General features: G+C 41.0%; 1 protein-coding gene across 1 annotated transcript in view; it reads left to right on the top strand.

Annotated features, from left to right (window-relative positions):
- Window positions 1–1,031: 1,031 nt before the first annotated feature.
- The window catches only part of ptpn13 (protein tyrosine phosphatase non-receptor type 13), a 46,093-nt gene continuing 20,499 nt past the window's right edge, over window positions 1,032–26,625 (top strand). The window contains 11 exon segments of the mRNA XM_051413395.1: window positions 1,032–1,410; window positions 7,421–7,540; window positions 10,380–10,546; window positions 11,410–11,475; window positions 13,128–13,313; window positions 13,517–13,604; window positions 16,210–16,836; window positions 22,629–22,721; window positions 24,478–24,577; window positions 25,329–25,545; window positions 26,494–26,568. Of these exon segments, the coding sequence (XP_051269355.1) occupies window positions 7,426–7,540; window positions 10,380–10,546; window positions 11,410–11,475; window positions 13,128–13,313; window positions 13,517–13,604; window positions 16,210–16,836; window positions 22,629–22,721; window positions 24,478–24,577; window positions 25,329–25,545; window positions 26,494–26,568 (1,734 nt within the window). The 5' untranslated portion in view covers window positions 1,032–1,410; window positions 7,421–7,425.

Here is a 26,625-nt window from a genome sequence, read left to right as displayed (position 1 = left end):
ATTTAGTGATTTTGAATTGGAATTTTTCTGATAAAGTAAAGGATTATATGTCCCTTTATGGCTTTAGAAACACATTAATGCAGTACTATTAATCCAAAAACATCATAGAATATATAAAAGTAAAACACTGGGACCATTTTTATGCAGAATTAGTACTTTTATGTCATACTTTTACTTAAGTAAGGCTTCAAACGCAGCACTTTTATTCTCCCACCCCTATCAGAAAATGAATATCGCCTGTCTCCATCTAAAGAGGAATCTAGTGTTAATCAAGTAATCCAGTCTTATCAGTCCAGCCCAGGGTTGGTGATAATAATCATGCCTTTTATGGTTGACAGCCAGGCAGATAACCCCTCACCTCAGCCGCCATTAACATAAAGCAGCATGTAATGATGAATAACCGCCAGTAGATGGCACAAGACAGAGCATAAATGGGGCAGCTTTGATGTACACCATAGGAAGGAAGTAGTCAGCAGTGAATTGCTTCCTTACTGCTTCAGATGACTCTCTAACTACTTTGATGTTGTGGGAAATAGTGAAATATAAGGTAAGCTTGATGTTTATTGAGTTTACATAATGTCAGCTCCTTCACACGAAGATATAGCCCATGCAAACTAATCAATTCTGAATATAACTAGTGATTTCCAGCTTTTTGGCTCATGTTAAATTATATAAATAGGCTAATATTGTACATGATTTCAGAGTAACTTATTTACCCCCCTTAATATGTGCCTTGTGTCTTTCACTATTTTATGGTACATGAGAACATTTTATTGTATCCATTTTTAGTTTAATATGAGCATTATTTCTAGAGTTTGTGACCTTATACACACACAAAACAACAACAACAACAACAACAACAACTAATTCTTCCTGCAGGACCCAAACACACTACATTTCACTCCCAGTTGTTTGTGTTACTATAGAAACGGTGAATGACAGCCCCCCCCTCCCCAGGCACAGAGAGCCAATGGACAGCCGCAGTTAGGGTGTCTGGTTACTCCCAGTCAGCCCACGGATAGTTGGGCTAAAGGAGGGGTGGACTCAGCTTCCTCGGCAGTATTGGTGACTTTGGCTGAGCTTGAAGGGAGCTCAATGCTGAGTAGTGAGCCATCAAACACGACTTCTGAGCAGTTTCCGAAGAAGAGATTTGTTTAAGCGTCCTGCTCGGAAGACATTATCCCTGCAGTGTGTTTTTTTTTTTTTAAAGATTTTTTAAAAAGCTGAATGCGTTTGTGTGTCTGTGTGAAACCTGTTGCCTGCCCCGCCTCGCCGCATAGTCAAACCAACTTATCCAAGATGTTGCTTTGTGGATGGGATGGCGTCTGGTCCCGTTTGTGTGCGCACTCATAGCCGCGTCGGAGTACGAACTTTTCCCTTTCGAGTGATTGTGTAGCTCCTTCTCGCCGGGTGAGTTTTCTGGTTGTTGTTGTTTTTGTTTTTTAAGCACTTCCAATGTGAAAGAAACGTGTCTCCTGTTAGCTAACTTTAAAGGGTTACGGTTGGCAGCAAACTATCCCCGGGAAAACCGAGGAATTGAGGCTCAAACGCCGATGGTTGTTAGCTTGTAACTTAGCTACTTTTATGCTAATAGTCTGTTTGTTGATATTTAGTATGCCTCGACCTCGTGGTATGGCTGTATGTTGTATTTAACTTGACAACAATACTGCTCATGCTCACCTCTTTGACCACACCATTAACTGTATTTTAAGTTATGGAGGGAGGAGACACCACTGTACAAACAATAGGAAAGTTCACCCACCAGCACTGTTTATGTGAGAAAACATGAGATTCATTTTTTCTCTTGTGTCAGTGCAGACTGGAGGTTTTTATGGGGGTTGTGGGAAAAAAAAGGCACTTTGCACACCCTCCCCCTTCATTACCATAGAGAAGTAGTAAAGTTAACTCAAAAGCCAAAGGTCATAAGGATTTTGAATATGTTATTCAAGGACTAAAGAGAGGGAGTTTGTGTGATTGAGCAAGATTAACATTCCCATCTAAAGTGGGTATGATGGGAGATGGTGTGAGCATCATCATAGGGAAAAAAATGGGGGAAAATAGGCAGTGGGGTGTGTGTGTGTGTGTGTGTGTGTGTGTGTGTGTGTGTGTGTGGAAGAGAGGAGGGGGGTTCAGAGTGAGGTTTTGCAAAACCATGCTCTGCATGTCATGGTACTCATAGCAAACCCTGTGATTAACAGAAATGGAGCGGATGAGGTTGAGACCAAAATGAGAAGTGAGGGCCCGTTGGTCCAGAGCTGGGCTGATAATCATGGAATAGTCATGGCTCTCTTTCTGGCTGGTCCTGACCCTGGCTGAGCTGGAAAAGGAAAAAAAAAAAAAACAAAACAAAACGCCAACATCCAGTTTGGCTTATTGGTTAGAGAAACCAGTGCTTAACTGGAAGGTACTGGGCTCAGTGTTGTGTCCATCAACGACTCTGTTAAACTCTCAGTGGATAATCTTGGTGAGGAATGTTGGTTAATTGGCTAAATTGTAAGTGGGTTATGATTAATGAAAACAAAACCCTGGGTTTTCCCTTTTTTATTATTTTTTTTTATTTAGGTGAGTCACCGCTTCTGTTCCAGTCCCACTACGTTTTTTTATTTTCAAGGAACTTAAGGAAAACACAGCTGTGAGTCTGTGAATGCAGCCACTATCTCTCTACTCCACTATCTCCTGTTTTTGCAATAAGGAGCAATACATCATGTACGGTATATTCGCAAGCATTAAAGGAGGAGGTTCTTTTATCTATATGTCTTCCGTTTGAATTCATATCAGCTTAATAGCATACAGTCTGGTTTTGGTTTGCCATGAGCATTTTGAAAACATCAGCCCTTACATCATCTGTCATGTTGGTTCAATAGATCCAGGCCTTCCTAGAGACGTGTGTGTGTGTTTTGAATTTGATTCGTGTGCATGCAGGCTCCATAATACAGTATGGTTCTGGGAATAGAGGTTCACTCAGAGTTTGTTGTTGAATTTTCCTGGCATGACTGACTTCAGGAAGATTTTCACCTCAATGTTGGCGCGGAGTGCCTCTTCTCACCGGCTTCTGTTCCAAATGTGTTTGCCAGCTGAGACCACAGTTCTGATGTTTGGAGGATATGAACAAATTCCTTCTCATATCTTATGTTACGAGTTATGCTTTTGGAAATAGAAGTGGAATCTGTTGTTTTAATGGATGATGGTTTCGAAAGTGCAGCTACTCCTGTTTTCGTAAGATTTGGGATAAAAGAAACGTTTGAGCGAGAGTGACGTACATGATTTTCTGATCTTTTTGTTCCTGGCAAATACTGAAGGATGAGCACTGATATAAAGCAGCACAAACTGAACTTATATGTACCTTTTTTGGTATGAGCTACTCGACCGAAGTGCAATTTTTCAAGGGATTGTTTTCAAATCCATTTCATGGGTTGTAGCTATGTCACTGACAGGAAGGTGGGAGGGAAGGAAAAGCTTCACCTAAGTGCAGAGTAAAGAGCACTATCACGTTTCCAGGATTATTTTCTTTAAAATCCTTGTGACTGTAGCCAAGACGTTCAAACACTGAGCAGCAGCAGCGGACTAAGCCTTGTTTAGGTTTTTTCTTTCTTGCTATAGTGTGGGAATACCTGGGAACAAACATCCCCACTGTTTGAAAAAGAAAAAGAGAATGAGGCACTGAAGTGGTGAAGGCTGTCTGCTCTCGCTGTTTTGGGCCGCTGCCTCCTAAGCCCCCTCAATAATGAGCAGGACCATAGTCCAATGCGAGAGGAGCTGGCCCGCACTGCAGCCTCAGTGCGGATAAAAAACATTCCACTGTAGGTCTCTGTTGAAATAACAAGGGCCGCGAAACAATCAGTCTTCACAGCACCCTCTCTCCCCATTCTCATGGGTAATGAGCAAGATGGGTAGTAACCCACTTTGCTTCAGACTTCACGCCTCCCATTGACTAGAATAGTTAACCTGCATTCCTGCATAAACATTTAGGCCTGTGACATGCTTACTCATTAACTCAATTCTCCAAACTCGGATTCATAGAAAGGATGTGGTTTCACGTATTACTTTCAGAAATAAAACTCATTAATGAGGCGGCTGACCCAGTTAAGTGCTACGCTAAAGTTTAGCTCCTAATTCCAGGCCCTGCCTGGTGGTGCATTGCTTCTTTTTAAAATGTTGATTCAACTTTGGTACTTTCTAGCCACGCTACTAACACGGCTCTGGGGATGGCAATGTTCAACTTTAAGTCAGTTGGTCTACCGCTGTGCTCTGAACTGAAGTATCTCAACAACTATAATTTAATACCGCCGTGTTCCTAGTCGGTATATCCCAATTACTGTGGCGATCCCCTGGCTTTTTCCTGAAAAGAGCTTGAGAGATAAGTTCAAACCCAACTTCCTTTCTCACCTCCTCTCACCTGTCCAGTTACTGCAAGACAATGATTGTCAGTTTCAGCAAGTTACAGAAATTATTATTCACAACCCCCCCCCCCCATTCCGGTGTTAGAGAGGAGGTTTCAAATGTTGTCCAACCATTCATCAAGCACTTCTGTTGGAGTATACTGGCCATTGTTTGTTGCGTTAGTATCGAATCGCTGAAATTTGAACAATAAATGTAAAAATTAATTAGAAACATAGTCAGTTGAGGGCACAGGTGCATCAGCCGGATGTCATCTGACATATCGGTTTAGGCAACTTTGCCAAATTCGTACACCTGCCAATCTCTGTCTCTCTCTTTCCAGTTTTCTTACACTTTGCAGTTTGGCTTTACTTTGAAAAAAGTTGGGGGAAAATGTGTTTTTAAAGTATTTGAAGGCTGTAGAAGGTCAGTGGTTCTATAAAAAATGTTCATGATCATGATGCGGTGTCATGTACTTTGGTACACTTCCCGGACTCAAGTGATGTGTGGTTCATCTTGTGTAGAAATTCACTAATTTCCTGTTTTTATTTGTGTTCATCTTCTTTGTTTTGATTTATGAAATTCTGTGTGAAAGCTGTGATCTAGCAAGTCCAAATATACTCCCTGCTGTGTTTAATGTGGGTTTGCTCAAATGTGTGGGGAAAAAGTGAAAAACACCAGACAATCTGTCTACAGTGAAAATACGGATTTGTTTTTAAGGGGAAACTACCGTTTTTCATAAATTTCACAAGTTAGCCGGGAAATTGGGAAATTTCGAAGCTGCACACTAATCTTTGGGTCTTTGGGCAGGCATAAACATTTAGAGGATATTACAGTAGGCTTCTAGCATTGTCTATACAACCATGTTACCATATGTAATTCTATAGTAAGAATAAAGATTGATTGTGCAGTGCTTGGGAGTTTTATCTTTCAGCAGATTATAGATTATAGAGTATAGTAGACAGATGCCCTTTTTTTCTCTATGTACAAGCTCTAAGGACGATCAATCTTGGCTTGAGTTGTCCTATTCAGAGAGCACAGGTCTCTTGTTGTAACGTGGTTGAAGCATGGTAACCTTCTCCTCAAGGTCAGTGATATTTTAGACACCATTGTGGCTGCTCCGCGAAGACTGCCTGTTTTGTGGTATTTGTATGGCTCTTTTTTCGCTTCTTTACCTCCCGCACAATTACAACACACACTTCTGTACATCCTGAGCCTTGTCTAGCAAGTTGTCCTCTGTGAATCCTTTGCTTTGCCTTGCACGTTTGCATATTTGCAGTGAGCGTGAGCAGAATTGTGACAGGCATGCATTTTTATATACTAGAAAAATTGCATCACCCACAACACACTTAAGCATTTTGATACTAACATACATCATTTTTATTCTTACTTTGCCCATATTCTCCCAAATTGCCCCAGTATTAACTTTTATTGCACACTGTAGTCTTTTTTTCACAGCCTCAAGAGTATGTCAACCTGCATTTCACTGCACATACTGCATTGTATGAGCATGTGACAAATAAAACCATAATGTGTCCATAATCTTTTAATTGTTATATCTTAAAATCAGCTTGGCCTGCTGTAGAATGGATAATCCAGCACGCTTACTTCGGTTAGGGATGTTATTCATACTCTCTGCTATTGGGAAATTATGATTAGCTTGTCTTAATGCACCAGTTTTGGTTTTACTAAAGTGTAATTAAAACATGTTTCACACCATTTTTACAATTTGAAATCATCAAGTCAAGTATAAAAAGAAATATTTAGTGTCGCATGCAAAGTTACAGCCACACTTAACTCTGTGTTCTTCTCTGAACTGTTTTTTTTTTTTTTTTTTTTCCGATCACCACCCCCCTAGAAAATAGAACTTCTATAGTAGCACCTGCAAATACTGTGTGCATGTATGTACCGCAGACGCTAATAGTTTATTCTCAGGTACACGGTGAAAACTGGGACGACTTGTTCCTTGCTCACATTTGCATTATGTCACGTCATGGATTGGGAAGATTAGATCTCATTGTCACTGCAGCACAGGAGCTTTAGAGTGAAACCCTAATATGAGAGAGATGTACTGAACATGGCTCATTTAGCTCATTCAGGGTCCCGTACGGCTGACTTTCAGTTGGTTTTAATTTGGACTGCTTGTTTGGTTTGTTGACGGTTACAGCTGTGAAGAAGTCACATGTGACTTCACATTAAAACATATGAAAATCAAACCAAATCCTGTAGGACAGCCAGCACATGGGTCACATGAGTGAATTCAAAGTTCTGCCCTTAGTTATAGTCTTGTGGCATATAGTATGTGCAATGTAAATCCATGTTAAGTACTGTAGATGTTCTGTTGTGCGATATTGGTTCGTATGTTTATTCTACAACTAAAGCTGAATTTGCTGTATCACAGCTGTCCCCAAGATAATGTAAACTATATACCTAGTTTGACCCAGTTATAGTTTTATGGCATGTAATCAGGAAACAGAAGTGTGCGATATTACTTTATTGTAGATCAGCGAAGCAGCTCCACAAGACCACAGAAACCCCCCCCCAAAAAACAAGTATTGAGATTGGTGTCCCTTTCAGTTGGAAGCTGCTGTCTTAATTCTCAGAAGTCAGTAGAGGCTTCAAGTAATAAACTGCTACTTTGTTGAATGTAACTCAAGTAAAGCAGGGTGTGTGTCTGTGTGTGCATGCGCACATCATGTGCTTGTGCTACCTCCTCAATTGCAGAGGAGGATAAGATGGCTTACACTTGGGAGACGTGGGAGTTTGCCCAAGGGCATAAGAGAAAAAATGTTGATCAGAACCAGTGTTAAATGCATCAATGCTTAGTGTTATTACAGTGATATGACAATATAAGCTTATTAGCTTTCAACTTAGACTGTCAGGCCAGTCGGGACAAGTAGGGTATGGATTCTTACAGTATTTGACTTGTGTTAGGGTTATAATTCACAGATGAATTAAAAAAAAACTCACTAATCAAGATTAATGCTTATTTCTGTATTGATGTGTGTTTTAAATCAGTTGTCCTCTTTCTCCGCTTGTACAGGGAAGATGCATGTGTCTCTGGCAGAAGCCTTGGAGGTCCGAGGAGGTCCACTCCAGGAGGAGGAGGTCTGGGCAGTGCTCAGCCAGAGTGCTGAGAGCCTTCAAGAACTCTTTCACAAAGGTATGAACGTGTAGAATCACGTGTGCAAAGATGTTTCCAGAAATTATTGGACACACACACAAAACGCAGTTCACATTTCTTTGTCTTGCATGCTTTCGTATGTCCTCCCTGTCCTATTTTTACACATCCTACTCACTAAATCTGTCAGCACCACTTTTTTTAAATGAAGGGGCTGACTGAAAATCTTCTGGTGTCCAGATCCCATAAATTACAGGTGCCATTTTGTGTTGAGAAATTGATGGGATCTCTGACAGAAATGTTCTGAGAATGGATTTATTACCCAAATCTATCACACAGAAATAAAAAAAAGCAACCCAAAACAAAACAAACAAGTTGAACACCATTATACTGACTAATTTTGTCCTTTTAAATTATAAATGAAGTCACATTCAGGATCTAAAACTTGTAAAAATGATGGTAACTTTAAGTAAAATCACACCATTGAGTCTCATTTCATTGTCAGCTTGTTTCGTTCTGGTTTTGCGTTATTAGTACAGGTTGTTTCACGTGTTTTAATAATTTCTGTGAGTCATGTGTGCCTGTAAGTGTCTGTGATTGTCCTTGAAGCCAAACAGAGATAAGGCTGACAAATTCCCTGGTGTCTTTGTAACTTAAGTTAATTTGATTATCGTGTGACTAACGGCGGTTTAACTCTGGAGACACTGGACAGGATATGAGTCAGCAGGCATTGCAGTGCCCTCTGTTTTGTTAAAAAGTTTGGGTGGTGCCTCGTCTCATACGAAACCCCAGTGCACCTGTTTATGTTGGCCCTAATTGTGTCATCTAAACTGTTCACCGTCAGTCGTGTGATTTTCCATGAAGCAGTCACCAAGATTTAGTCTCTCGTGTGCATTTCTGCATAAACCAGCTTGACCTCAACTTCCAGTTTTGCTGACTGGTTCCAATGTAGACCATTCTGGCATGCTCTAGGAATTCCCTCTCATCAGTGTAGCCTGAAAATATGCTTTTTATGCTGAGGTCACATTCACAGCAAGAGAAATGTGCACGAATGTTCTTGCATTTTAGCCATCAAGGCTTCTGAGATAAAGTTCTGAACATTTTCAGGACAAAATGCAGGCTGGATACTTGGAGTACTTCATGGTCTTATTTTAATCTTTGCATGGTATTGTGCTGCAGTAATTGTGATTGTTAACACGTCCTTCTTTTTCTTTCAGTGTGTAGTTGTGTAGCTATATTGAGTAAATTGTGGCCTCTCATGCGTACCGTTTTAGACTGCTGAGTGGAGCTAAAATTTGAAGAGCAGATGTTGGAACCAGCTATTATAGAGTCACTGAGCTATGTAAAGAAGTATGTTAACCACAAGAGTGGATTAATAACAGTGACCATTTAAATTTGTTGGACAATTTGTTGAGTTAAAAAGTCAATGTATTTGTTTTGCTGAAGCAGATTAAATGTATCAATTAAATTCACACTTTAGATGTAAATTGTTTCTATATGTCCGCGGTGCAGTGAAAGTGAATGTCAGGATGTTTCCTTTTGTGGAGGGGAGGGTAACTTTACTATTTACTTAACAAACCTTTACATGACTTTCAGACACGTTTCAGACATTGTGAATAGACTCATATTGTCAAACACTAAACCACCAGCACCGTTTTCCCCCCTGTGTGTAAACAGAAGCGGTTAGTTGCTATGTTTGTATAGGAATGATTTGTTTGAACAAGCAATGTGTGAATATTTCTGATTTGTTAGAAGAATTCCACCTCGTGGTTTTGTCTATAAAATATTTAGGATCAAATAGAAACCCGCTTTTCCAAAATTGAGCCTCTCTCCACCTGCTGCTGTGCTTGATAATCGGCCGAAGCTCTACAGGCTTGCGGGCTGTCGCTCTGATGGCATGTTTGCTGTGGAATTGAATACATGGTACACTGTCCAGTTTGTAAGCATCTTCCTTTTAGGGGAGAGCCTCTTAGTAAAGCAGTTCAGAATTATTCCCTGCCCCTAGCTCAGGTCGTAGCTTGTCAGACTGACAACATAAAGGCTAAAGAACTTACATTTGTGCAATATGTCCTTTTGAAGTGAGTGAGTTGCTTTCTACTAAGGTGAACAGTCAGTTTCCATGTGGTGTGGTTTCTGCTTAACTCTGCAGTTTAGTAAAACTGTAAATTACTTTGTTATCTATCCATAAACTAATTTTGTCAGGCTGAGTCATGCATTTCCCCATAGTTCTATTCTTGCTTATCCAGAACAAAAGTTTTATGTGGGATACACCTAGTAACACTGTCTACTTTTGAGTAAGATCTCCAAATGGTCACATGAGTTTTAAACAGGAAACTTATATTTACTTAGTAAATTCCAGCTTTTGAAAGCAGATATTTGGTGCCTCAAATCCAGTTCTTCTGTTCCTCTCTGGTCCTCTCAGAGTATCAGTCAGAGAAAAGAATTTTGCAGCGCTGCTCAAACATTCCTTTGTATATTTTTAAAACGTTCTCTGACCATAGCGCTGGCTGTGGCTTTGTAGGAAAAGAGAATTACGCTGTGTAGCCATTCCTTTCTGCTTCTATGCCTCAACAGTTATTTTCTTGCAGGCTAAGAAAGCAACATGTGTTTTTGTTTACTTCAATCATCTTGAGTTTCCATAAACGCCTAAGCCTTAGCGAGAAACATCCAATGTGGTTGGATATGTCTACAGTTGCTGCATTCGGCTGTAAATGCTTAGACGAAATGTGATGCTAATATCGAGCTCGAAAACACAATTCTTCATGTTAACACCGTATGTGTATGTGTCACAGGGGTCAGGTATTTAAAAAACTATGTTATTGTATTTGTTTTTGGGCCTGATCATATCTCCAGTCGTTAAAATGTCTGTTTTCCTCTCCAGACCCTGCAGCCATGGGCTTCATCATCTCCCCCTGGTCCCTCCTGCTCATGCCCTCTGGCAACATCTCATTCACAGATGAGTATGTCACCCAGCAGGATTTACGAGCCTTCACAGCTCCTGAGGTCCTGGACGGGGTGTCCTTGTCTTCCGTCTCTGATATAGAGAAGGTATAAACCTTTTTTGAGAACTGAAGTTGTGAGCAATTTTCTCCTGCAAAGCAAAACCTCTTTTTACGTATGCACAGAACCACACCCCCTGCATTTGCCTCTGGTAGAAGAGCTAAAACCTTGCATGACTGGATTCCTGTCTCTGGCACGGCCCCACAGACCTCAACACAGTTTTGTGCTGAGTCAGTTTTCCAGCTTGGGTCCCGCCTCCCCAGCTGAGTTATTTCAGCGTAGAAAATATAATCTGTTTCTCTCATTATCAGAGGCTGTGGGTAAATATACGTCAGCTGCGAGTACCACGATTTTCCTTTCATTTTTTTCAACATTTGGGGTGGTGGTGTTGCTTTTTAATGGGTGGCTTTTAAATTTCCACATCTTCTGAGAGTGTGAGTGTGTCTTTAAGTTTGTACCAGAGCTCTGTTCCTGAAAGACCTTGAAGGCTATGTTGCATTCTTTGGCAATCCCTGAATTATTCTTTCCTCTACCAAGCCCAACATTCGGGGGAAGTGATTTCTCTCCCAAGCAATGAGTACAGAGTAATAAGGAGAGGGAAATGGAAAAAGGTTTTTGGATTTAGGCTGAAATCCCCCGTCTTTTTCCTTTCTAAATAATAGTGAATTCAACTTTTATTACACTCCAGCACTTATTAGGCTTGAGTCTGTCTATCTTTCTTTCACACAGCGTAGTTTGACTTACTTTAAATGACTAATTTATCTGAATTAAACAAAACCTTTATATTCCTATTTATTTACTCTTGTCTTGTTTGTTTTTGTAAAATGTTTGCATCTACTACTGTACTTAGACTGGAAGTTGATTGCTGCTTATAAAGCTTAAGCTTTTTTTTAATTGTTTTTTTTTTTCAGATGCACATGTACTCTTTGGGGATGACCTTGTTCTGGGGAGCGGACTATGAGATCCCCCAGAGTCAGGTAAATCATTACTGTCAGATACTTCCTTTCTAATGGGAAGGGGTTATAATATAATATAATATAATATAATATAATATAATACCATATTTACACTTGGTAATAAAGGCTCATGTTTATCGCTTAAATGTGTTTATACTTTTTTTTAGTAAACTTAACAAATAATTTTTGCTTTTAGATTTCCAACACTACATTGGATATCTCAAACAGTGCCGAACCAACTGGACAGGCACTAGGAAACAAGATGCTAGCATGTCAGCATTAAGCTATTATCAAAGGCAGTGTCTTCTGGCAGATTCATGCTCGTGTGATTTGATTGAAGACACATATGACATCATTTGTTTAACCGGCACACTTGGCAAGCACATTAAATGTTGAGACTATTAATTTTGTTTAGTTGAGTAGCCACACCCAAATGTTTGTCAAGGTTTAACAGTATCTTCCATGAGAGTTTGGCATCGAACAACTCACTGGCACAATGAGAAAGTGGATGGTGCCCTTGCAGGAACCAGTGTGTGGCAAAATAAAACGTTTAATACTTGTTGGTACTGTTAATTTAAAGGAGATCAACATTTCAGCCATGCAAATTTGCATTGTGTTTTTCAGTGGAATCTGCCTTTTTAAAATGAGATCTGTATCTGAAAGTCTCATCTGGATAAGAAAAGGTGCAAGCTGTAAATGCACACCGGAATGTGTTTGAATCTGCCAAGACCTAGATGGTCATGGTCAGAATACATTCATATCTCAGCAAGAGTCAGCCAGGTGTAAAACACAATCTGCGTTCACATTTCTGAGAAACTACCGCCCACATGTTAGAGACGCCATGACTCAAATTCACACTGAAGTTTGTCGTCCACTTCGCTTCACTGATGGGACTCATCCACTTTCATCATGTCTTCTCCCTAATCCATGAAGGAGCTGCTATAGTTGTGCTTTTGGCAGCTGCAGCTAAATACAATACAAAAAGTCTTTGTTTCTGCTGCGTGCAAATGCAACAGGTCATTTTCTTTTCTGCTGTATGCAAATAAAGTGACATGAAGTGGACACACTTATATATAGATTCTTAATGATTCCACACCCATAGTGCCATCGCTGTACCTATTGCTTTATTTACATAATGTGCTTAAAAATAGCCTCAATGTGAAGAGAATACAGAAACTCTGATTACATTGTTTGGCATTTAAATGCATGTATTCACTACACTCTTAAAAAGTGAAAATGAAAAGTGAAAAAAAAAGTGGTGATACTGATTTAAAATCAGTCATACTGAAGTTACTCAGCCAAATGTGCACTGACACTGACACTAAAGTTTTACTGTATTTTTGTTCTTGATGGACAGAGCAAAGTATTTAATAATAATAATAAATAATAATAATAATAATACATTTTTCATAAAAGAATCTCAAAGTGCTAATGTAACTCTGAGGCTTAGCTCTGAGGCTTTTTAACATAAAACATGTAGCACATGTACATTAAAGTAGTTGATGAGTTAGTGCTGTGCTGGCAAGGCTGAGCTCTGCCCCATTATCAGAACACAATGGAAATCGAAACGATAATACAGATATCAGATTCAGAGATATCAAAAGAACTTTATACTACATATTGCTCTTGTCACTGTTTGTGTATTAACTATCTTCATTCTGTTTGCTGTGCAGCCTATGAAGTTGGGAGAACACCTAAACAGCCTCCTTCTCAACATGTGTGATGATGTTACGTTGAGTCGAATGTCGTTGCGCACGGTGCTGGACATCTGCAGCAAACACATTAGAAACTCCACTTGTGACCCTCCCTTCTCCTATATCAGAAAACTGGTCCGGTTGGTACTGGGCAGCCTTTCCCAGGTATGCTGTTTTTTTGTGGGTTTTTTTAATGTAGGTCAGATGCAACATTCAGATAATGGGCTCATGCTGACACAACATGATGTCAGGATGCAGGACTCAAACTTCTGTTTTTTTTCCCCCTCCTTGTTCTGTCCTCCTTGCCCCCCCCCGCCCACTCTTTGTTTTCTTTCACTCTTACTTCCACTCTCATCGACTTTTCTCAGCTGGACGGTCTGCTGACCGATAGAGAGTCGCTTCCGGAGCGGAGCAAGGAGATTCGGGAGAGACTGAGGGGCAAAGGTTTGCCCTCAGGTAAGATGAGCTGCACTGACACACACACACACACACACACACACACACACACACACACACACACACACACACACACACACACACACACACACACACACACACACACACACACACACACACACACACACACGTTAAACACAGAGCAGCTAGAGCTGTATTTGCTTGGTAGGTTGTCAAATGAACTTTTCTGAGGTGTAGAAAGAGTTATTTATTTATGCAGTGATTCAGACTTCTTGGCTTAACAGTTCATGTAAAAGGGGTCTGGTTTCTATTAGTCTTCAGAAACACTTTTTGTTTTTGTTATGTTTGTTATTCTTTCTATTCTTCATTTAAGTAGTACAGAGTCTGGTACGAGGACAGATCACCAGATCCTAGATTAGTAGGTTCTGTTAAAATAATAATGATGATAACAGTTCTTAAAATTAGGTCAAGAGCATGTATTATCTGTTCGTACTTTCTAATGATAAACTGAAGTTGTGATGACTGGGTGCAGTTGGACATATTGTTTTGAAGTTTACATTTCTTTAGAGAGAATTAGATGTAAATGCCTTCCCGGGTTGTCGAGCTATTCATCACTTACATGCTCACTTTCTGAGTTTGTGGGAAAGAATCGAAAGTAGATGAGGAACAACATGCTGAAACCTCGAATCCGATTTAATTCAGGAAAATATGACCCAATCTTCCCAGTGGTTTCTAAGAGAACTCCGGCATTTTTCCAGGCCATGGAAAGGAGAGCAGAGCACAAACATGGCTTCGTCGTCCCGATTATGTAAGCACGGCATGGCATTGATTACAGATGCATATTTTGGAGTCACCAGTGAAGCTGCCTGTCTGCTGTTTGTATCAGTGCTTTGTTTCCCTGGTTGAGTCAGCCCTAGGGAAAGTACATGCAAAGAGTATTACTCAGTTCTTAGGAGAAATTCTTCTCAAGGAGCTGCTCTCTCCCTTCTGTATGCCAGTGCTTCCAAGTTCTAATTGCTGCAAGGGGAACTCAGTCATTGTCTCTCTTTTTTTATGCTGGATATTTTATACAGCAACTGTTTTTTTTGTTGTTGTTGTTGTAGTAGTCCATATGATGGCTACACTATACTAGTGTTAGCTGAAAGACTTGTGTGCCAACAATTGACTTCTTTGTAAAATAAGAAACATCCTGTTGAGAATTTATTTATTTATTTTTTTTCATTTTTCGCTCAATCTAGTCCTTGTGTGCTTCTCTGGGTTCCTGGAAGACAGCCTGTCGGTCTTTGATGTGTTCCCCTGTTAAGACCAAGCATATGCTTTGTAGATTAAACCACCACATGCAGAGTTTTTACAGGACTTAACGTCTCCCTCCGCTCTCTCACTTCTGCATCTCTTCCTCTTGTTTGTGCTCTTGCTTATGCACATGTTTGCCTTCTGTTTATCTCTTTCTCTCTAAAACAAGAACTGTTACTGGCAGAGTTTATATACAGCTTGTCTGGAAAGTCCAACTTGAAATTTATAGAGAAAGAAAGCAACATTCGTTATTCAGTTTTAAGAAAGCCACAGTAAAAGATGGGGCTGGGCAGCTATGCCAGAAATTGTCTGTTATTGTGGCGCAGTATGTTCTATTGTCTGTTTTTAAATAATGGGGAATAATTAGCTCCTGAACAAAACAGACTCTCTGCAGAAATTGTCATTATCCCTTAAGGTCAAGAGCAGTCTTGCCATGTTTCTAAATTTGCTTTGCCTTGTGCTGTTGTTGGTTTACTATACAAATTAATTTGTTTTATTTGCCAATAATGGCTGCTACATTTCCTTCTTCAGAGCTCTATAACAGAAACGTCCTATGCAAATTTCTGCTGCAAAATTCTGCTGGATTCAGCCTGATTTAGAAATATTGAAATTAGAATTTAAGGTGAATTCAAGAAGGAAGGAAGTTTCTATAATAAGGTACCTCGTTCTAACACATTCTCTAACCATTTAATCAGCATTCGTAAACATGCAAATGTGGTCCTGCACTAGATTATTAGCTGTTATGTAAGCAGTGTAAGTGTTTGTCATTTGTCAGTTTTATGTTCTTATTATGAGTGATTGGGGACTCTGAGCACCTACTGTATGTCTACCCAGTTATTCATTTACTGCATCAAATCTTTCAGTAGAGGGGCCAAGAGAGGCCCGCTGCAGGTGCTCGGTCTGATGAGGCCAAGGCAGGGTATCAGGAGGGAAAGTCTACAGTCGACAGTGGCGTGTTTAGTTGTCATGTCAGGCTGTTTATAAATGGATGCCAGGTTGGATGGGCACTCAGGCATAATGAAGCGTACTGTATTTATTCAAATCAGAATCCTTGTTAATCCCTCCCAAGGTCCTCCTCTCATCATAAATACCACTTTCTGTAATGTAATAATAACGTAATGTTATTCACTGGGAATTAATGGTATTTCAGATTATCTCTCATGCTGTTTGTACTATGATATGAAAAAAATAGATATGTTAAATAATAATAAATGCTATCCATATGCAATCAGGTTTTTTTCCTTTTGAATATCTGCCAGTACTTTGCCGGTCATGTTGAAGATTTTGATGTTGATGAAGCTTTGAGTTCTGGCAGTGATTTAATACAACTTTGGCTCTCTTTTGTTCTCAGGGAGGAGTGCCGCCCCCAGGGTTCTGGAGCGCTACCGGGCCAGGACACAGGAGCAGACGTCTCTTAACCGGGGCCTCAGTCGCTCCATGGGCTCTCTGCCAATACAGGGCCTGTTGAAGGGCGATGAGGGGGCAGTCCTACAGTATTCCCCATCTGACTATCACCCCAACTCTGAATCCCCCACAGAACTCTACCCCAAACCCCCCTCACTCCAACACCAGCACTCCTATCCCTATCTGCACCCCCTACACCCACAGCAAAAGGGCCGGCCCGTGGAACTGGACCGGAGGTCTTTACCCTTCCACAGTGGGGAACTGGGTCCTAGTCAGGCCAGGAAGACCTGGGCTTCCTCTGTGGACTTGGCTTACATTGACCCAGAGGCCCTTCGTTTTGGGGCTTTGGAGGATGCACGGAGGGGCAACACTGCCATAAATACCCACTCCATAGGCAGGCGCAAATCACCCTCACGGGCATCCAGGGAGAGGGATTCTCACTACCCTGACTTTGGTGCGCTGAAGAGTAGGAAGCATCACCACTCAACCCACTCAGTAGGCTCGGCCCTCACCGGCTATGACAGGATAAAGGAGAGACAGAGGAAACTTCAGGTGCTACGACAAGCAGTGGATGGTGAGTGTACTTTGTTAACATAAAAGTGCAGTAAAGAGAGGAGCAATTGTTTTCAGTCTGATTGAGATAAATGTGCTCTTACGTTTTGATTTGAATCCTCTGAGGTTGCAGTTGTCATGTTTAATGTTTGTAAATCAAACTGGTTTGTAGTTTTGCTTGCCTAGGACTTGCCTCTTAAGGAGCCAGTGTGCTACATTAGAAGTGCTTGTCAGAAGATCAAAAACTTTGGTAATCAAGAAGTTCACAGTCATTTTGGCTTTTCCTTCACCAGAAGAACAATTCACCATTGACAAAGAATCATCTTCTCTGATTGTCTTTTAGTATGAGGTGTTCGAATTCAAGCTTGACACTACTAATATCATATGTGTTCAATATTATGGTTGTCTAGTTTCAAGTGAGTGGGAGTCATTTGAATCTCAGACAATAAGTCAAAATTCTGAAAAGTAATTTTCATAGTAATAAATATTATGATTCTTTTTTTTTAAACTATAAGGATCCCACACAAACAATAGCATGTGTCTCATTTGAGACTAGCAAGCAGAAATGTTGCTCACCTCCCACTCAGTCTGTGAAATGAACAAACCATACTCAGCCTGTTTTTGCAGCTACAGCTTTGTCCAGATATTTTATTGTCGTCTTTTTGTTTTTCCTCATTGCAACAATCACCGTGTCATATGTATTGCAGGATATTAGGATTTTGGTGACAGGTCTGAGCTTGGTCATGTGTCATCATTGTTGTGTAATGTGTGGTGCCGGTACTTTGTCAGAACATGTAGTGAGCAGGCTTTGGTGTTTTAAAAGATACTACATCAATGTTATGTGTGAGGTGGCGCCCTAGTAGCTCACCTAGTGGAGCTTGTGCCCCATGTACCAAGGCAGAGTCCTTACCTCAAGTAGCCCAGGTTTCCAAGCTGTGGCTATTTGCTGCATGTCATCCCTCCCACTTTCCTATCCATCTTAAGCTGTCCTATCAAATAAAGGCAAAAAGCCCAAGCTTTAGTCTACTACTGAGACAATGAATAAAATCGTCAGTAAGATGCAGTCTTTCAAGGGTCCCAGCTGTGTCATTACAAATGTCAAACTTGGTGGTAAAATGAATATATCCGGCAATAAAAGTGGGCACAGCAGCTTGGGTGAAAAGGCTGCAGGGAGCCGTCAGCTGGGCTGATCTGAGAGCTGAAAATGTGACGGGGATTTAATAACATGGGCAGCCAGACACCCGGACTAGTTACAGGTTGTGTGTCCATCTGTAACTACCATGTGGGATGAGAGCTGGGTGCTGGCTCGAATGAAGAATCGTTGGTGGTGGCTGTGCACCAGTGTTTAGACAGAATGTATGAGTCACTGGAACAGAGGTTTCCAAATGGCTGATTCTAATTACAGACAAGTTTAATTCTAGCCTGCTGCTAACTGTCACACATGCTATATAGTCCCATATAAGTCCCTTACTCTTTTTTTTTTTTCTTCTAACATGGCTGTAAAGTGTAAACCCACAGAAATAAGCACACATACATGCAAGGCATTTACAGGCTCAAAAAACAATCTTATATAATCGCATGCTTAGACCGAGCACACACAACACAATTGTTTAACACCTTGGCAGTCAACCCCAAGAGCTTTAAGTTTCCCTCCGGAGCTTATTGAATTCTCAGTAAAGTCTCCATAGGCAGGCTAGTTTTATGCAGAGTCACATGTGGCTATAAGGGCCTATTGGCCATCTGGGGACAGTGGAGAGCATGAGGGATGAATGGTTTCATATAATAAACCACTGTCTTCTACCTCTTCTTCCCTTCTCTCCTCCCGCTGGTTTCCCTTACTCCCCACTCTCCAGCTCCCTCCAACCTCTAGCCTCCCTGCTTTTCTGGCAGCTATTTTTAATGTTGACCGAGCCACCAACCGACGGCATTCTTCTCCTCGACTGCGGCCTTTTTATCCCCAGCAAGTTCTTGCCTTCGTTTCATTCCCTCCCCCTTTTGCTGATTGTAATCTGAGGCATTTAATCAGAGGCCTTTTTTTTTTATTTCATTTGATGATGTGAAGAGAGGAGCTCAGCTGCTCTCTTGTCAGAACAAGAAGATTAGAATTGTGGGTAGCCCCTGTGTATCGTCCCACACCTATCACTGTGTGTGTGTGTGTGTGTGTGTGTGTGTGTGTGTGTGTGTGTGTGTGTGTGTGTGTGTGTGTGTGTGTGTGTGTGTGTGTGTGTGTGTGTGTGTGTGTGTGTGTGTGTGTGTGTGTGTGTGTGTGTGTGTGTGTGTGCTCAGAGAAGATTAATCTTTTGTGTATTTTTTGTGTCAATAGCTTTTGATTCATATTAAATTATGGTCGATGTTAGATACCATGCTGATGCAAAAACATGTTTAATCCCATCAAAACTGACTGAGGTTAACTAGGAAGTCCAAATATTTTTGTATTCCATCCCAGAGCTATTTCGCTATAGTACGGATGGGTCCTAATTGAGCACAGACCATTTGCAGGGTCTCGTGGATGTGTTACTTGGCAGAGCCCTACTTTTCTTTCTTTTTCTCTTACTTTTTTCTGTTCTTTTCTGCAGGAAAGTGATGGCGCAGCAGTGGTCAGTGCTCTCAGGTTTCACCCAGTTACAAACTGCTTCTTTGCCCTTCCGTGTGTGTGTGCGCGTGTGTGCGCGTGTGTGTGCGTGTGTGTGTGTGTGTGTGTGTGTTAAACTGAATATGTATTACATGAGCATAACTAAACATTGTGTTTGTGCATGCCTGTGTGTGCATGGGCATGTTTATACCTGGTCCCCTATGTCTCACCCAGTGCCTCCTCAACCACCACCCCCCACCCTGCCCCTTCTTTTTGGTGCCAAGGTGCTTCAATCAGTAGAAACTTTCCTTGTAGACCTACAGGCTGTAATTGGAGTCATGCGTAGCGGATGAGGGAATTCCAAACATTATTGGACTTTTCCGGCACTTGGCAGCAGGTCATGTGGCTTTGGGCCGGGGTGGGTCCAGCTTGGACAGCAATACAGAACACTGTTGCCTCAGGGGAAGGGGAGGTGTCCACAAAAGTACAAACCCCCAATTTTTGATAATTATATTACAGTTTGGTCTGTTGACTCCGAGGGATGCAGCAAGAACGATTATAGTGTTTTTGTAAGGTTTTTATAAAAAGCTTCTGACCATTAGGTTTAGTTATGATCCATTTCAATCAGTTGTCTGACTCATTTCCTTTTACATTATGCATAATGTGTAAAACAAGCACTATAAATGTTCACAAGCAGTATAGAAATTTTGTAAACATTTTTCTGTTAGTGGACTTTTTTCTGCGCAGAATCGACACTGAATGTTTTTCTTCTCAGTCATGTTAACTTTAAAGGGGGTTCTGTCTTTCTCCCAGGGATCACCAGACTTTAAATAACCCCGGAGTCTTGAGTTTGTGTCTCTTCTCAGCATGAACACCCCAAAAGGCCATAGCCTATAGAAGTTGTTTATGTACTCACAGAAAGCTTGTGTAGAAGTGTCAGTTCTGCAGAGAATCAGAGAGAGGGGGAAAACAGGGACGTGGGAGAGGAATTGAGGAGATAAGGTAAAGGAAGGAGAGTGAATTAAGGAGATAAATGCAGGCTGCATTAACCTTTCGCTGGAAATGATGCTCTTCCAGATAAAATGGGCAGAGACTGTTTTTCCAGCAAGTTTGTGTGACTCCCTAAACTGAGAAAAAGACAGAGTAAGAGCATTAAACTATAAATGGTATTTTTGCTTGTTCAGCCTCACATAAAGTATTTAATGACTGCTAAAACATGCTGACTGACTTAAATCCTCCTCTTTTTTCTTTCTTACTTTGTCTGTGAATTTATGTTTATGCATGTGTGTGCATGCTTGCTACCAATTGTACCCTTTAAGGTGGAAGAGGAAGGGATTCCCCTGATTTACGCAATATATGCTTTGTCTATCTGTTTTGTATTATTTCCTGGTAAATAACAATGACATTCAATGGGCAGCAGCACCGAGAAGGAGCTCTGTTTACATGTTTATCTGAATCACCCTCTGGCCAACCCTTCTGCACTCTTGTTTGCTTAATAAAACGCTCACATCATGGAAGAGGAAGATATCACAGTTAATCTCTCTAACTAGCCGTGACCCCCTCCGTTTCTCTTTCCCCTCTTTGCTTTGAGGCGCAGTGGGTGTTTTGAAGTCACGATGTAATGCTGATCCCAGGTTTATTTGGGATTTCTCTAAATATGATGAATCACCCTCAGGTTAACTGTGACTGACCAACAACCACATTAGACACTCGTGCCTCGACCAGAAACGCAGATTTGTTTCTCCCCTAGCCACACAACATTTTTATTTTTTACACTTGCGGTTCTGTTGCACTCAATATGCAATATAATACCCCTGCACTATATATTGTAGGGTAGGCTGGGTACTGGGTATTTTAGCAGTGTTTACAACAGGATATCCAAGTACAAACTACAGCATCAAAAATTACCTTTAGATTAAAATGACAGAAAAATTTTTTTTTTTTTTCTTCCATTGTGATCTTTTCAGGTGGGTTTCAGGAGGTTTATATCATTTTATTGCAATATTTGTTGGTAGATGTAAATGCATTTGCCCTGTCTCTTAAATCAAATGTCTGTGTGTTTGATATATTTTTACAAAAATAAGTAGCACTTATTCGGTTTTCCTTTCTGCACTATCCCTACTTCCCTACTTCATCCCGTAGGTCTCCAAATTCATCAGAACTGCATATTTAGCATTATAGAGAGCAGTGTAGAACGAGTGCCTGTGCATGTGTATGGGTATCTGTGTATGTATGTGTCAAAGGTGCAAGTATTTGTACTTAAAGCTAAGATGGTAAATTACACAGAAGCTCCTCTGTGTACCATTTGCAATTCCGCTGATACTGTTCACTCACTGACAAGCGGAAGGTGGTATGTTGACCAGTCCTCCTCCTCCTCCTCCTTAGTAAGATTATAGTTGCTACTTGGCCACAGTGCTTTTTGCTTATGATGTGTACATAAAACAGACATCATTACAACATTACAAAGAGAAGTCTGTTGCACTGTGAAACTCTTAACTAAAATGAGAATGAGTAATGGCAAGGAAATGCCATTCGTGCAGGGTATGTAGCTGATACTGAAGAGCAGGACTTTCAAGTTCTGTGCACAGAAAAACAAATGACACATCAGGTTAGGGTTCACTGGGAATTCATCATGGTGTTTTCATGTGTTACCACATATTTCCAATTCATTACTGAGTTTATGAAGCATCGCTTAGAGAAAAGAAAATCATTGTGGTGGTCTGGTCTTTACTTGCTGTGGTTCACTCAGTCAAGCAAGAAAAAAAAAAAAGATTGACAAACATCAACAAAAAGCTCTCTAACCTGACAGGTGGCATGCCTGCATACATTTGTGTAGAAGCTGCTTTTCAATGTGGTTAGATATGTCTTTCATTGGGAGTGTTTACCAACAGCATGACTAATACCTGCTTTGTGTGCCTCGGCCTCCTGGTCTGGGGTTACCATCAGTCAGAGAGTCCTCTAAAAGAAAACAGTAGCTTGTCAGTTCACCTGCTGCCCCAACAGTGATGTAGCTTTTTGTAAAGCTCTGTGATTACGCCTTCAGCAAAACACTCGAAAAGGAGCAATGTTACCTTAACATCCCTCACAAACCGTAAACAAGTCCATATAACCATTTTTAAGTCATTTCATGTGCATGAAGTTTATGTTTGATCCATTTCATCATTTTGCTCCTCTTATATTACTGCATGATTCATATTACATTACTTTTTAAAGATGAGCTGATGGTCTTTATCTTCCCTTAGACCCAGTCCACACCCATCAGAGGTACCATAGTGATTACAGTTCATCCAGCGAAAGCCCCTCAGTGACCTCCTCTGATCCAGACTACAGGCAAGGTAAGAGGAATTCCTTATAATCATAGTTATCCTCTTCACGGAGCCATATATGATATAGTATGGCATGTGATGTGTGCAGCACCTGGGCCACCTGTTGCTAACAGTTTGCATACACATAACTCATCCTGGCTATGAGCAGCAGTAAAACTTAAAAACCAAAGTAGGCTAGATTTTCCATATAGCTCAACTCTCCCAGTCCAGTCATAACATGACTAAATGAATCAGCGACACTGGAGCTACATGGTTCTCAGTCCTGTTTCTGAGGATATGGAGCCCCGCTGGTTTTCACTTTAGCCATCTAATCATGGACTGATTTACACCTGGAATGGTAGTAGTCTGGGCCGCCAAGCATGGGATTGAAAGCAACTGGCATATAAATTATTCTTTGTCTCCACTGAATGCGGTCTGTCCTCTTCAAAGCCAGATTCCCTGCTGCCTTATTGCCAAACCTCACAGGGCACTCTCAGAAAACCTGGTGCTGCTAATGGAATTAGATCATTATTTAGCTATGTAAGATTACACAAGATAACATACTGTATCTTCACTGGGGGTGCAAAATTAAATTATGCAATGAACAGGTCTACAGTGGCAAACAACAACTATTGCTGCAGATTTAATCTTTCAAAACTGAGCTACTGAAATACCCCAAACCACTGTTATATGAGTTATTAATATGGATTCACTGGTTGCCATGACAGTCAGATTTGGAGATGGTGCACATGGAAAAGTCTCTTTTTTAAAATTAGCTTTTTGTATCTACAGACGCCATGTTGAACCACCATGTTTCTACAGTAGCCCTGAACTGACAAACAAAACAGTGGCTGTAGATAGGGCCATTTGTGTTTTTCGCACGTTTCGCAGCCACTGTCATTTTTCCTTGGCACTTGGAAGGTGAAGGTGAAGCAAGGGAGCTGCAGATTGCAACTACACCGCTATATGCCACTTAACTCTACACACTGGGCCTTTCAAGATTAATTTACTCAAACTTGTCTGTGCCGTGGGAGACAGACAGAGCTAGTAAAGGTCAAAAAGAAAATTTACTCAAGATGACCCATACTCCATTTAACACTGGATCCACAGGTTGCAAACACTCCGTGAAAGTTTGACTTTGAGCTTGACAGCTGTGAAGAGTTTGGACACGCTAGTGGAAACAGTGCCAGTTTTATTTGGAAATGGCTAAAATATATTAAACACGTTCCAAAAAAGAAAGGCTGTTTGAATTACTTTCAAATGAAACATACAATAAGTCAGAACTTCGAAGACATGGAGGGGCTCTTAATGTACTAAATGGGGACAGCACTTGACTCTCAGTATATTTTAGCACTGTCTGACACATGATGATGTTTCAACACATTGGTGGTCTTTTGTACGCAAAACGAGATCCCATATATGGTGCTGGTTTAACCTGATTGAAGTATTCTATAACTACTCCTCCTCCTTCAACACATGTTCATGCAGGTACATTTGCACCACAGGTGGAGTTGTGTTTGATTGTGTAAATGCGAAAACAAAATGTACTCGTGTGTGTGTGTGTGTGTGTGTGTGTGTGTTGTGTGTGTCTGTGTCTGTGTGTGTGTCTGTGTGTGTCTGTGTTGTGTGTGTTGTGTGTGTCTGTGTGTGTCTGCTGTGTGTGTGTGTCTGTGTGTGTCTGTGTGTGTCTGTGTGTGTCTGTGTGTGTCTGTGTCTGTGTCTGTGTCTGTGTCTGTGTGTGTGTGTCTGTGTCTGTGTGTAGCTAATACTCCCACGTCTCTTCCAGCTAAGAAACCAGGCGATGTGAGGAGGTATGGCTCCCAGCTGGCACTTTCTTCTGAACACGATGCCCTTTCGCTGACGAGTCACAACACACACAGGCTCAGGTAACACACACGCACACAGGTATAAAGGTGGCAGTTTAACAAACAAGGTACCGGTGTTTTCTCCCATAAGTGGCAAACCTGCAGCTACTCTCATCCTCAAGCAATCTTCATCTTCATTCTACCACTCCACAAATTGTTGAATCACTGAATGTTATTGCATGGATTTCACCACTGGCCCCGCTGCATACAAATGTGTATGCCTTGAATCAAAAGTGTTTGTATGCGTTAGCTCCTTTATTCCTCTGAGGATTTGGTACCTGTACTACAAATCCTCAACAGAACACACAGATAAGCCACAGATGAAGCTGTCCTGTTTGGTCCTCTGGGCCACACACAGCTGGTGTGGCGCAGCAGGCTCAGCCTCATGCTTCGCTAGTGAGGTCATCCAATGTGACATCCACATTCAGCAGTCTCTATCTCTCTAATCTATGGCATTACAGAGAATTGCCTGCTGTTGCTATGCCTGCTAACAATCTGTACCACTGCATAGAGCACTTGTTCGCCCCTGATGCTAAAAGTAAACACATCAGCTAATATTTGGTGTCTTTTGTGTAAACACATTGTGTCTGACATATTTCCCCTTCATGTTTCCTCTTTAAAGTATTTACTTTTATATGGAAAGCAAAAAAGAAAGTTAATAAAAGACAAAACTCACGAGGTGTCACATTAAACAACCGTTTTCATTTCCATTCCATTTTTGACAATATCAGACACTTTTGCCACCAACCATCCTCTTCTCTTCTCCCTGTAGGCAGTATGAGGGGGCAGCTGATGAAGGTCTGGTTGGAGCAGAGCTGCTCCTCCAAAAGCAAGAGGAGGAGGTGCAGCGGCTCCAGGCCCACCTGGCCAGCAGGCTGTCCAGGGCCAACCTCTACCCCTCAGATGATCCCCTGGCCCCATCTCGCACTTCCATGCTCGACCTTCGAGACCCCCTTTACACCTCTTCTGTACCACTTCGCAAACCCAAGGTCCTTTAAATGATAATCTATGATCATTCCAGTCATTTTGTGTGTAATATTCATTTACAAACATTCATTTTGTTCACATACAAAACGGCCACATATAAACACACACACATGACACAGCCAACTTCTGAAAAGGGGTAAAAGACATCATTTCAACACACCCACTGCAGTGGAAACTCCCTCCCCAAAGGGGTTTATTGTTTTATATTGCAATATTTGATGATGGATGTACAATTTTATCTCCCATGAGCTCATTGGCAACTACTTTGTTGATGCTGTGCTCACTGGATGCTCTGTAAATAGAAATTGCTGACTAGAAAACATAATTCATTGCAGCCTCCCCATGGTAATTACAAATATGTGGTATGTGGGATTTTTTTGGGTACGACCAGATTTATTCCACCTACTATCACAAATTGAAAATGTGTTAAAACAAGTGGAAAACATGGCAACAACTTTGCTGATGTTGGCAGTAAACCTCAAATGCTGCAATTATATTCCTCTTAGGTTAATTATACTTGCAAAGGCGAGACATATTTTCTGTGTGTTTGTTTAAAGTATATTTTAAATTGAGGTGGGGGGTTTCCAGTCGTTAAAACAAAAAACCTTCAAGCTAAAGCAAAGGAATCTTGCTCCTCCACTTCTGGTGAGACTTGATTACAGCAGAAAACCAACAAGGAAGTGTGTGTGCAACACTCAGAAAGCATCACATGATCTGTTGTCATTGAAATCTCATGATCAGAGTAGCTAGAGCAACAAGTGTGAATCTCAAGTGCAGAAAGAAAGTGTGTTAATTCAGTGCTGACAACAAGTGATTACATATTAAACACAATCGGTTCTCGTAATGGCAGAGAAATATAAAAGGAAGGCTTAAGGTTGAGGTTGAAAATGATACTTTAACACTTTGGTAAAATAAAGCTCTTTGACTGTTAATCTTTACTCCAATGGCAGAACTTCCATGGGCCAGAGTTTGTGAAGATGACCAGTGAGCCCTGTGTGGCCTTATCTGTTCCCTCTTCAATAATGGTAAGGATGTAAATTGATGCCAATGGTATCCCTGGTGTTGTCACAGATAGTGCTTTA

The sequence above is a fragment of the Dicentrarchus labrax genome, unplaced genomic scaffold, assembly GCF_905237075.1.
Source record: "Dicentrarchus labrax unplaced genomic scaffold, dlabrax2021, whole genome shotgun sequence".
Classification (NCBI taxonomy): domain Eukaryota; kingdom Metazoa; phylum Chordata; class Actinopteri; family Moronidae; genus Dicentrarchus; species Dicentrarchus labrax.
This window is presented reverse-complemented; position numbering and strand designations above follow the sequence as displayed.